Source organism: Ochlerotatus camptorhynchus, unplaced genomic scaffold (assembly GCF_037179485.1).
Source record: "Ochlerotatus camptorhynchus isolate MF236.1 unplaced genomic scaffold, CSIRO-AGI_Acam_v1.1 ptg000196l, whole genome shotgun sequence".
Lineage (NCBI taxonomy): Eukaryota > Metazoa > Arthropoda > Insecta > Diptera > Culicidae > Ochlerotatus > Ochlerotatus camptorhynchus.
This window is the reverse complement of record NW_027040686.1, coordinates 5,796,308-5,809,401: the sequence shown is the minus strand read 5'-3', so window position 1 is coordinate 5,809,401 and position 13,094 is coordinate 5,796,308. Positions and strand designations below refer to the sequence as shown.

Genomic DNA, 13,094 nt, shown 5'->3' with positions numbered 1-13,094 from the left:
ATTAATTTGCCTGTAACTTTTTCCATCAACAGAATACCGTAAAATGATGTATGAAGCTTTTTTAGCTTTTGATATTAACTACAACTTTTGTAAATAATTAAAATCTGAATCTCTTATGCATGACGAACTAGAGCTGGCAGAACATTTTATTGTTTTTCAGTGAATGCAGTTTACATTCACTGAAAAACAATGGTGGGTTCTTATCGAACAGATTCATCATGCATAAGAGATACCGATTTGAGTTGTTTACAAAAGTGAAGCTAATATGAAAACCTACAAAAGCTTCAAACACTATTTTACGGAATTCTGTTGATGAAAAAAGTTAGAGGCAAATGAATGTAAATGAATGCACGAAATTAATGTAAATGATTTTCCATCCCTGGGAACGACCAACCGGGCCATGTTTGGATCATATCTTATTAATTGCTGCATAAATACTTTCTTGAAAAAGCAAGCTAATAGCCTACGGCTGAAAGTCTCTAAAGAAACAAAAAAAAATGTTATAGCCCATAAGCCCATGTGAACCCATAAAACACAAAAAGTGTAGGAACTCAGCGATGAGTAGATTTGTCTTGTGTTTTCCAGGTTTTTCCAGAATTATTCATGAAAAACCTCCCGAATATGAGAAAATTAAAAATTGGATTGACTCAGTGTATTGGTAATACTCCTAAACTGAGTAAAATTTTCGTCAATTTTTCTCATTTTCCGGAAGATTTTTGAGGTTTTCCACAGGAAATCATGAGGAAAATTCACTCACCGCTGAGTTCCTGCATTTTATGTGAACTCAACTCAATTTTGGGTAGTTCTCATTCTGCTTTTGTAAACAATGACTTCAACCACCGATTTCACGAAAATTTAAGTTCACACCTGCAAATTAACAATGCCACATGGTAGAGGCATCACTCCTCTACCTGATGGTGCCATTGTTTACAAAAGCAATTTCACCCTTTTTGAAATGTTGACACCGATTTATCCACAATTCCCCTTTGAAATAGCCAAGTTATGGTTTAAGAGATCTGTATAGATTAGATCAGTCATCGAAGATTATTATTCGTGAATCACGATAAACTGATCTACACTGTACCAAACCACCGTCCTCTGTTCGAATGAAAGCTCGGACCATTCAAATCGAAACATCGAAATCGCCTTTTTGAATGGTCGCTGCAACCGGATGACGCAATCAAATGATTTTCCTCTCGAATACAGGATGAACATTGTTATGAGAAGGGATAGCCAGCCTTCAGTTGGAATCCGTAATGTTCTCTGCAGAATGATAGTCATCTTAAATTGAAATGCATTTGGTATTGGTTCAGCCCCTTAAGGTTCAACAAACCATCATTGTTTTTCCAATCATCATCAAAAAATGAAAAGCAGTTTTTTCATTCAAATTCAAAATTCTGCCAACGAAAATGTCATCATTGCATTCTACTGGCCTACCGGAACACAGTGATGACATTTTCATTGGCAGAATTTTGAATTTGAACAAAAAACTGCTTCCGATGATTGAAAATTCAATGATGGTTTGTTGAATCTTAACGCAAATCATTCAAAACTATGATGTAAATAATTCTATCGCACGTCATTTGCTGCTTTGAGTAGACAAACGAGGTGGAAGCATGCCATCACTATCAGAAGTGGTCCGAACATTGATAAAGCGTGGAAACCGGAGATTTGTTTCTTCGTGGTGGAGGAAATTTCCGCTACCAACAAATATTATTTGTATCCATGATGAATGGCTGTTCATGGCTATTCAATATGGAAATGTGAACAATCGAATTTATAATCTAATCTAAAACATTTGCAAATCATCAAATCCTCAAATTGTTGTCCTCTGAGCCCAGTATGTTCTACAGCCAATTTTCAAATAAATATCATCCTTTATTTGGAGGACAGCCATATGAATGGTCATCAGTTAATGACGAATTCAACCATAAGGAAATCATCCGAAATTCGACAGCATATTGTTAAAGGGCTCGAGCAATACTAAAATCAGTCGATGTTTTGCGGATGTTTTCGTTTCGTGTACAAGTTCATTCGAATTCATGATTTAGTTCCCATAAACGTGATAGAGAAAATCGAATTTTCATGAATTTAATCTCAAATCCGTGAACTTAGTTCACTCCTATTCAGCGCGACTAGCAGTTTCGTAACGCTCAAGCTGGGTTTAGACTGGGCAAGTCAAATGATCAACTCAGTTGAATTCAATTGGCTTGAAAAGTTGAGCCTGGTTCAATTTTTTTCAATTTAAGTGAGTTGATCAAGTCAGCTGAATGGCATGGTTTACACGTTCAATTCGAGTTCAAGTCAGTTGAATTCAACTGACTTGATCAATTGACTTGCTCTGTCTAAACCCAGCTTAAGCAAAAAAATCATGATTTCGTGATACCATGAACCCACACTCAAAAAATTCCACACGCCATCATCATGTGTCTCACACTTAATTTTGCGCTTATTGTGAAACACATCCATTTCATGTGTGAATCTTATGCTATGAACCATGCCTGAACACTATGGATTTGAATTGTGACACACTTGGATTCTATGTGTCTCATATGGTGATATCAATAGCTTTGCACACCATAGTTCAATATTCTACAATATTCTACTTTATTGACTTCTACTTTACCGACACGAAAAAATTGAAACGACAAATATATAATCAAAACTGCCAGAGGCCAGAGCTATCCCATATCTTTTTAATGGGTCTGATTTGGGATTCGATCATGGACTGTTGGGGTGTGCTGCTGCCGGAGTCTTCGTTCTATCTCACTGTGCCAGGGTTGTTCTCATATATGAGGCGGGTTAATAGGATAAAGTCACAACTCTTGTTTTCGATGTTTACCTTTCTGAGCAAGCAATTCACATCGTATTGAAATTCAAAACACTTTAAATCCATCTGTTTTGAACAGTAGCGTGATTCAATGTGCAATACACTTGAATAGAAAGTGAAATTTTTTCAACAATTCAAAGTTTGAAACACTCTAAATTAACAAGTATAACACATCGAACCAAGGTGAAATACACTTAAAGTAAATGTGATTCTGCATTTAAAAAATCAAGTGTTTAAACACTTCGATCAAACGTGTGAAATTTTTTGAGTGCATAATTCAAGAGCCACATGTGAAAAAGGCATACAAGATGTTTGTAAACAAACCTTTGTAGGCTCTTTTCTCGCCAACCGAGGGTCCCTCACGAAAACTCATCATCGGGAAGGGGAAAGCTTCCCCTATCCGGTGATGTTGATGGTTTGCGTTGGTATCATATGAGTAGTGAGAAAAAGGCATAAGAAGGTTTGTTTACAAAAAGCTTGTATGTCCTTTTCACATGTTGTTCTTGAATTGTGATTTTCGTTCGTTGCAATCGTGAACTTGGATCACATGCAAAGCCTGCAGCTGTCATCTTCAGGTTGTTGTCAAACTTATCCCTACTGAGTGCTCGGATTCATCGATAATAGTATCTTGCTTATTACTAGATAGAGCTGGAATTAGGGCGTAACAGCTTTTGTAAACAATGACTTCTATTGATGTTTTCTAGGAATTCAAGGCACGTTCACGCAGACCAACCTAACCATCGGATAGTGGAAGTCATTTCCTACCCGATGAGGATGTTGGTTTGCGTGAGTGAGCCTTGAATTTCTAGAAATCTGTTGAGGGTAATAAATAAACCATTCACCTACTCTTCGATTAAAGTGTAATCTATACCTGCTGTGCAACATACCTTGTACTTTGTGTTGCGTAAAAGAGAAATGTCAATAAACATCATTCTAGTTTGTATTCCTAAGGCCGTTCGCAATGCTGAGTTTCAAAATTGTTTTAAACGACTTGACAATTCTATAATTTGAAACTGTCAAAAATAAAACTGCAACACGATCAGCGCAACGCACAGTTCTAAAAGATGTTTGTAATCATCAAGTTCCATAAACTTTACTGTTCTCTATGAAGTTCTCCGTTCTTTGTTTGTGAAGCTCTTCGAAACATCTTTAACACATCCAAAGAAATTTGAAACAGAGTTCGAATCGTGTTTCAAACTCGCTCAGAAATAAAACAGAATAGTCGAGCAGTTGCAAATCTGGTGCAAAATAGTGCTCGAATAATGAAACTGCAACTCAGCATTGCGAGAGGTGCATTTCTGTTCTAGTTTCAAATTGAAACAGTCCTTATAAAATAAAACAGCATTGCGAACGGCCTAACAGTAGACACGCGTTTGGTTTCTCGCTCCGAAATTGCTCTGCTGAGAAAATCATCAAGAGAAGTCATTGTTTACAAACGCTGTTAGGCCCTAATTCCAGCTCTATCTAGATTAGTGCATTCAGCTGCGCCATAGACGAGTGCACGGATGGATTTGAGTTCACTCACTCGACAAAAAAGTGACACAACAGCGGAGCCCTGTTTACTAAAAATGAACACATGAATAATACTCACGTAACATTTGAAACGGGTCTATCAACTTATGTACACAAAACTTGTTGAGCCTTTTTCGCGCGAACCGTATACGCTCACGCAAACTAACAACACCATCGGGCAGAGGACATTCTCCCCTTCCCGATAGTGCTCTTGGTTTGCGTGGGCGTACTTCGGTTCTCGTGAAAAGGACCTAGCAAATTATTTACAATAGTTGATAGGGCCTTTTCAAATGTTACGCGAGCATTATTCATGTGGTCATTTTTAGTAGACACGGCCCCGCTGTTGTGTCAAAAAAATTTCAGGAGATGAACTAAAGTTCACCCGTGCACAGGTCTATATCATCAGAATGGTGGTGGAGTTCATCAAGTTGGCCGAAATCATCGAAGAAAAGGGTAAACCAGTGAACGTCCTGTTCCAAAGCGACAAAGCGGCACCAGTTTGTGGAGAAAACATTGAAGATTGCCTCAGAGACCGTGGGAGTTCGAGGGGGGAGCAAGCACCGATGCGGCTTGCATCGGTGGGGATATGATCAGTGCTTTTTGCTTGTTATGATGATGATGAAGGTGGGGTTAATGAGCTGAAAGTGTGTCCACTTCATCTGCTGGACAGATGTTTGCTGCCAATTTGAGGCATGGGGGAAACCTGCATTGTTCCGTTGTTCCAGCCAAGGCTACCGTCGCTTTCAGTTTCCTTCCATTTCCATGCTGTACAATCCAATCAATTATTTTAACGTTGATGTTTTATAGTTCATGAACCAAGTTCCCATTGCAAGAACAGGTTCACGATAGTTTTTTTTTTTTTTTTTTTTTCCTTGGATTTGTTTTCCGTCGATCTTGTTTTCCGTGCTGGGCACCAATGCTACCGACGCCAGGAAGGCAGCTCCCACACCTGGACCCTACCTATCGACCCATCAACTCATGAACCGGGGACCAACGGCTTTACTTCCCTGGGATTGAACCCAGGCCTGCTGGGGTGAGAGGCAATCACGCTTACCACTACACCACCGGCGCCGCTATTTCACGATAGTTAGTACATCTCTCATGAACTTTAATCACGTTTACCAGAACAAGATCATGATTTTCAGAACAAAGTTCACGTTTCTATGACTTTGGTTTCCTTTGCTGGTGCCCGGTGTAACGAAGCGCAGGCGTTACGTTTATTTTGCGGAACAATGTTTGCCATTTCATGATTTTTATTCATGGTGTATTTTCGTAAACGAAAAATTTACTTGTTCCGAAAATCGTGACTTGAGGTTGATGTTCGTGTTGCTATCTCTTTTACAGTTCGTTTGACTTTCAACGTTAGCAGTTCAGCTCGTGCCGTGCTCTGTGTACAAGACAGACAATCAAAGGTGCCATAGAAGGAAGAAGTGATAGTTTGTTTACTAAAATGAACTAAGACGATATGACAAGTTTTGCTATAATCAACACTCCAACAGATCAATTTTTCAAGGCACCTTCTGGTCGTATGAAACAGGTCCAAATCTGTCCAAATCAACCCGTATATTTTGTTTGTTTTTTATCCATCTAGCATCAGGATACCCGATCGAAGCAAAATGGATGGGGAGAGTGGAAATGCTAACTTTAGCATTTGCTGTCTTTAGCATTTCGTAACAAGAGGGCGGGCTCTTCTCCCCACTCATTTGGGCATTCTTCTGTTGGATGGCCTGTTTTTTGACGGGTTGTATGATCCTGTTGTTGAAAGGAGATTATCATTTATCCCGTGGATGCAGGTGGGCGATGTTGCCCACGGATTCACCCAAACGGCTTTTGGCCCTTCATACAATGGCAGGCTGAATGCAATTAGAGGTCATTAAACTTGATCAAGTCAAACAGCGAGGAAAGTCCATATGCTACCGACAGTTGTCTTGCTGCAATGAGTGGAAGTTCCATATCATACCATATTATCATTCGTTGCTATCTCTTTTACTCAGAGGAAAAACTATAGTGAGCAAACAGTGTGGTTATGGACCAAATACTGGATCCTTTGCTGATAATCATATGACGTACCTAGTCTATGCAACATACTCTTCACAAATCGATATTCTATAACTCGATGGATTCAGCGGTCTCTTTATTTTTCCATTTATCGAACTCTCCATAAGTCGATATTTCCACAAGTCCAGTAGTGGAAACTTTTTCTAACTTCCCCCGGAATACTCTTCTGACTTCTCCTGAAACATTCTTCCGGCTTTCCCAGAATTTTTTGAGAAGTGTCCGCCGTCTTCCACGTGATGAGTTTTCAGAGTTCCCCGGGAAATTCCTTACAACTTTTCCTAGATATCTCTTCCAACTTCCTCCGAAAATGGATGTTTTCTTGTCCCGCAAGTTTCTATCGATCTCCCGGCAGTTTCTCCCGGCTTCTCCGGAAAGGATCATTTGATTTTTTCACGGAAGTATCTTCCGATTTTGACCCGGAAGCTTTTATCACTCGGAACGAAAGTTTCTTCCTAATTTATTCCAAAATTACGTAAAATGTTCCCCGGTAGCTTACTTTGTAGCTGCGCCTTTACCGACTGAGCTAAGAGAGGCCCCATAAAATAGACAACCCTGGTTCGGTAAATTTGGTCGGTAATGTATCATGGTGATGAATTCAGTAGAAGTAGGTCCTGGATCGGTGGTCAATGGGTCAGATAAGGATGGTTCTTATCGGTGCGGTGTGTCAGATGTTATTACACAAGTGGGTGTATTTGAAGATGAATAAAACAGCTGCTTCAGTTGAAGCGTCTCTGGCCAGTGCGTCTTAATGCTGGCTCACATGAAGGTCCCTGATCCCATGGAGAACTAAGTAATTCACAGGCATCGCATTCTTTTTCCAAACGAGGTCGCACTCCCCATGTTGTAGGCTGCACAAGTGTGTCCAGAGTAGAAGGATCAGTTGGTCTTATCGGATTGGAGAATGCAGACACTTGGCCCACGGTTTTAGTGACATATCGACCAGATCGACCGTTAGCCGCAAGATGATACGCTTCAGAGTGTAGTATATATGATAAGGTAGTAATGAATTAAACATAAATTTACCGCTAATTAGTTTGATGTCAGCAAAATGCATTTGGCAGCACTAGAAGTCGACATTTATGAAATAGCAAACTGACAGATACACGCAAGAGTGATCGAACATGATTTCGGAAAGCTCCGAATACACGTATCTGCTATTTCATAAATTTCGACTTCTAGTGCTGCCAAATGCATTTAGCTGACATCAAACTAATTAGCGGTAAAATTATGTTTAATTCATTACTACCTTATCATATATACTACACAGAGTTTCCCCAGATGTCACAGTGCCCAGGGGTCCATAGGAAGGTAGTATGTAACGGGCTTCCTTATGGATCCCCTGGATCCAAAGGTTGTCTGGATGTGTGGGATTCCAATGCAGATTGGACACTTCCGGAATCTGAGAGTGGTTTACTAGCGTGCATGGTAGCGGCGTAGATGCTAAATACAGAGCACTAGTCAGTTTCTCGGAAGTAGTAGTATTTCATTCCAAGGCCGAATCTTCCCGAAGTCTTGCTTAGCAGACCTTCTAGAATCGTTTGCGAACCAAGTGGTCAAAGTAGAAACTTGGCTCTGCCCATCCCCTGGATCCGATCCAGTGGGGTCTCGACACTGACGGTTAACCAGACTCCTTAGAATTCTATTCCCCTCCCTGAAGAGACAGAGTTCATTGCCAGTGGTCTGCATTGTTCTGCTCCCAATGGTCTCATCGACCAGAAAGGCAGGTCCCCGAATTTGACACGTGATGAGTCCAAAGAAGTGGACGGTTCAAACCCAGCTGCAATGTGGATGGCTTAATTATAGGTAGGGGCTAGCCATGCGGTAATGAAGTTAGTACCCAAGCAATACACTTCCATCATAATAAGTTGGTGTAACTTAATTGTAACTAGAATAGATTGTTAAAATAAGGGATGAAACTCAGCTTCCGGTCCAAGACCACTCTGAGTGATGACCGGAAAGTGATAAACAATTCAAATGAAGTTTGAGAGATATTTCTTGAATGATCTAGTTGATCAAAAGTTGATAGGCAAATCTGAAAGTGTTCCAAAAATTGAATGACTGAGGGACGATTGGAAATATTGCTGAGAAATACTTTCACCTATATTAACCTACCAATATTTTTAAATTTTGATTCAGGCTCTCTTATGTCAACATACAAGTTCAGTATGTGGTGGTATATAACATCAAATTATTTTCACGTATTTTAGTAAGTTCAACATTTTACAGAATCGAAAACTATTTAAATCATAATGAACAATATAAAGATTAAAACAGATTCCTGAGCATTAAAGTAATTTCAATTCACCATACTCGCTAAAGCTTCTTTTCAAACTTTAAACCTTCTGTTTCCATTAATTCCCTGCTTTTTTATATATACACACTAAGATTTTGTTTTCGTGTTCGATAAATTTTACCGAAATCAGGACAGCTGAACGTTCGGTAAAACTTTGACCTTCATTTTAAAGTCCATTGAATTAAAAAAGTAATTTCAAAACATGTTCAACCTTGTTCAAACGATCAAATCTTATCATTTTAGTGTAGATTTAGTTTCAAAGTAACTGAAAAGCAATTGAATTAAATTGCATAAATGTTACCGAACAGTTCAGCTGTTCAGATTTCGGTAAAAATTACCGAAGTCGGCGAAAATTTCTAAGTGTGTATATCTTGACATTAGATTCCTTCACTCCAAACAGAAAACTGTCTTCTGTTTTCCAGTCTCAGAAGTTCATTATTGTTGTAAATCAGATAAAAACCTACCCCCTAGTTAAAACATGCAAGCCGCTAGCACCGGTAGGCAAAATACGCTAGATCACCCTCCTTAACGCCTGATGGTCACCCTATCAACATCTTCAGCTGCACTTCGATCGAATCGCACGAAGTTGTCCTCCGCCCGGTTGATGGGATCTATGTCAAACAATCTCATCAACGCAAACATGCTCATCGTGACGTACGGTATAACGACTGTCAATAGATATCGAGAAAAGGGAATCATTATTCATGTTTGTTTGCACGTGTTGGTCATTGAATACTTACAGAGGAAAAACGGCAGTGTGATGTTGAAAAACGCTGTCCGGTACCATTGATCCAGCGTTATCACCAGAAAGAGATCTCTAATTAGCATTAGGAATAGTTCAATCACAAACAGAATGCAAAATGGGTAGAGGAAAACTTTTGTTTCCTGCAAATGTACATTTGTTTTAAAATAATTCTTAAACATAAACAAACAAGCGTCCGTACCTTAAAGATTCCGATTATTAACAGGCTGTTGGCGACCATCCAAGTGATTCCGAAAATCAGAACCGGTATTCCTGTGAAGCGTAAATCCACGACTGACGACGGATGCAAAACAAACGAAATTATCCACTTTGTACGGAAAAGAAGTCACTGAATGGCTACTCACAGTCTTCCCATTGTATGTGTGACTCGGCATTGGAGGACAGTATGCCCGTGAACAATATGGTCAGAATGCTGCTTACAATAGCAATGCAATAGCCGTGAAATTTGATGAATATCCGTAGAAATTTATCCATTTTCTGACGATGAGACACCACATAAACAACACTCTCTGACTAGAATCCTTTTCACAGCTGACAAAATATTTCTGCGTCGGAGTATTTCCAACTTCCACTTGATTCAGCGGCACTCTCGGATCGTCTTGCCTGCTATATTGGGAGAACGTTTGACAGTTCGATCTCTTTCTCACTTTTCTGTTCTAATTTCGAATGCATTCTCTCGCTCTCTTCAAACCCACGCACGCGGGCTTCTCTTCGCAGGCAAGTGCTGTGACTAACCGGAGAGAAGCAGAGGGGAGAGTCTCACTGCTTTGTTGCGCCTGCGCGGCGTTTTGTGTTGCAGACAGCGTTTGTTTTGATTCGTAGATGTTGCATGGTGATGGGGATGTCTGTGGATGTTTGATGGAATCTTAAAAGTAGTGAACTTGCCATTGAGGACTTTGGGTAAACATTACAAATCTAAAGCTGAAAATTCCCTGCAAAAACAAATACAATTTAAAAATGAAGAAACGGAGATAAATTGTAAATTGAATCCCAAGAATTTTTCAAAAATTTCTTGAAAATGTTTTTGACTTTAAGAAAAAGAAATTTCACAGTAATCAGTCGGCCTTGATCAGTGTCTGGTCCGTATTCCGGGAACACTTTTCTCGTCCATAATGATCCATAGTTCTTCACGATCTATCGTCATGGCCTGTTTACATATGGGCTGGTTCATAATGCTGATTAATCAAAATTGGTGTGATCCGGTAAAGTTTGTGCCAGAATTTGATGCGCCAATGTTAATAAGCACCGAAAATCTATTTACTTCAAGCTAATAACCATGGGAAAAAATCAGAGCACTGATTTCCGAGATTTGTGTAATTGAAATTTCGAAGTGGAAGTACATGTATAACCTACATGGCGGCCATTTGTGGACTCTACAAGGAATCACCTCAAGTAAAACACAAATTTCGCGTTTCAATTGTAGATGTTTATATCACGTTTATGGGATATGATTTAAAAATTCACGAAGTCAAAACATAGTTATTCGGAATTTGCATCCGGAAACTCCATCCATTAGGGTTTGTACAGACTCCTCAGATACCGTTGTGGCCGTCTTTGTCCACAGTTTTTGGAACCCGAGCAGGAGAAAATAACTAATGAATACCTAATTCTGATCTGATACCTAAATTTGGTATTGATCAGCATGACCAAATACCAATACCAAAGAATAATACCAAAAAATTGCATCCAAATTACAAAACAAAACTTGATGCATGATGCCAAATCAGGTCAGAACCAAGGGTTTTCTTTGTGGCTTTTGATGAAGGGTAGCAATATGCCTTTTTAATAGAAACTAAGTGATCGATTCAATCTCTGGTGGTGAATAGGAGAACGTCAAAAAGAGTGTTGTGAGCAGAAATTTCTGCCATGAGGCATAGGAAGCGGGACAATTTTTCACTTTTCCTGATAAATTTACTCAGCTGAGATGCTCCAAAACTTGATCTACAGTTGAAAAATTTAATTCTGCATCATTTTTGCAAGGATCCTGCTGGTGTTCTGGAATATTTTTGTTGAGAAAAATGGAAAATTAGAATAGTGTCTTAGAGGTTATGATCTTCCGGATTTCTTGCGAGTGAATAGTTTAGGTGCATATCAGTTCAGATCTGTGGAAAATCAGAGGGGGGCAACACATCTAAATCTCAAGTTTAGAAGCTCAACAAATCTCACACTAGCGAATCAATCTTCGAAAAATCTTCTTTCATTTGTCGCATCTACTTGCATCGCTCATCATCTTTTTGCAGGAAATCTTCAGAATCGTCATGAATCTTCTTTCTATCTACTCAGCGTGCGCGCAGCTAGCCATAGCAAAACACAATCTGTTTTGCATCGTAGATAGCCCCCCTCGGGAAGTTCGTACAATTTGACAATTACCGATGGAAATTGGTAAGATGTTCGATGAAAAATGCTCTAATATGCGTTGTGACCAATCTTTAATTTGCTGTCAACAAACGGTTTGGTTGATGTTTCCTCTGGAACTCGCGTGGCGCACTGGTGCACTAAAAAGGCCTATCGTTTCTGCAGGCACTCTTTCTGGTAAATCTCCTTGTTGATTGCGCCTGTAGTGACGTAAGATTTACTCTTTCGACCACACGTGCAAATTGCATGCCAAATAAGGTATTTTTTTGGGAAATTTCGATGGCTTCCTCGTCTTGAAATACTCAGCTGTAGCATTTTTGGCCATAGCAAAATAGAAAGCCAGCCCTGGAAGCTGCTTGAAATATTCCAGGACATAAGTTTCATCGTCCATAACAACGCATGAAAACTTCGTCAAATATTCTCAAAACAAACGTCGAGTCCGTGATTTTGTTGTCAAATTCTGTTTGTCGTTGCAATTTGGAACTGTTTTTACTTTACACGACTTCAGCCCCAAACGCAGTTTTGATTTTTGAACAAAACCAGGTGGCATTTCAATTTTGAGAGCCACCGTTCGAACAGAGGGATTCGGATTTTCCTTCAATATCCTCTTCACCTTTCGGTCCTGTGAAGTTCCGCTCGTTGACCACACGCATGAATTGTCCCGCTACAACGGAGGACCGCTAACCACGTCTTGACTGTCTGATGGCCAGTTGGAGAAAGAGGAAGAATGATGGTGAGGCCAACCAACGACGATGAGAACAGTGTTGCCAGATATTGTATTTCTTTTGGTTCTGCCAGCGTCAATTGACAGCTCACCGAAAGGTGAGCATTTAACTATGCTCAGGGTGTATCCCACATCCCACTTCTTCTCTAAAAAAAAATAATAAGTAGTCTAGAGTCCATGAGTAGCAAACAATAGTAAATACATTTATATATGTAATCAACCTCTCTATCAATAGTAACAGCCGTGTTTTAAAAAAAACTCAGCCGACTCGAGGTGATAGTAAGCGCTGGATAAGTCTAGCTTGATGAAAAATGTTGCCCCATTTAGCTTCACTTTCATTTTGTGGAGTAATGGCAACCCGAAGTATTTTCGTTTTATGGTCTTGTTTGAACCTCGCATATTCACAACTAATTTGAAGTTGTCCTTGCCCTTCGCAACTGCTGACATCCCGCTTATCCATCCCGGTGCTGAGGTCACTTTTCTATGATACCCGAGGGGGCGTTACATCTAAATCTTAATTCTAGATGCTCGAAAAATCTCACACTAGCGAATCAATCTA

At 39.7% G+C, this 13,094-nt stretch overlaps 2 protein-coding genes across 4 annotated transcripts in view; one reads left to right on the top strand and one right to left on the bottom strand.

The window, feature by feature from the left end:
- Positions 1–13,094, top strand: part of LOC135702720 (alpha-protein kinase 1-like) — a 365,060-nt gene that overhangs the window by 191,981 nt on the left and 159,985 nt on the right. The window lies entirely within an intron of this gene.
- Positions 7,671–10,053, bottom strand: LOC135702663 (uncharacterized). Its single transcript, XM_065223696.1, has 4 exons — positions 9,801–10,053; positions 9,638–9,729; positions 9,434–9,578; positions 7,671–9,361 (listed from the first exon to the last, which is right to left on the bottom strand). The coding sequence occupies exons 1-4, from the start codon at positions 9,928–9,930 to the stop codon at positions 9,219–9,221; spliced, it is 510 nt and encodes a 169-aa protein (XP_065079768.1). The 5' UTR covers positions 9,931–10,053; the 3' UTR covers positions 7,671–9,218.

What these genes read in the sequence shown, in the direction of transcription:
- LOC135702663 (XM_065223696.1), bottom strand. Translation starts at nt 9,930, where the DNA reads ATGGATAAATTTCTACGGATATTCATCAAATTTCACGGCTATTGCATT. An exon ending in TAATAATCGGAATCTTTAAG is followed by an intron (nt 9,579 to 9,637) that starts GTACGGACGCTT and finishes GTACATTTGCAG; the next exon opens with GAAACAAAAGTTTTCCTCTA. An exon ending in CACACTGCCGTTTTTCCTCT is followed by an intron (nt 9,362 to 9,433) that starts GTAAGTATTCAA and finishes ATCTATTGACAG; the next exon opens with TCGTTATACCGTACGTCACG.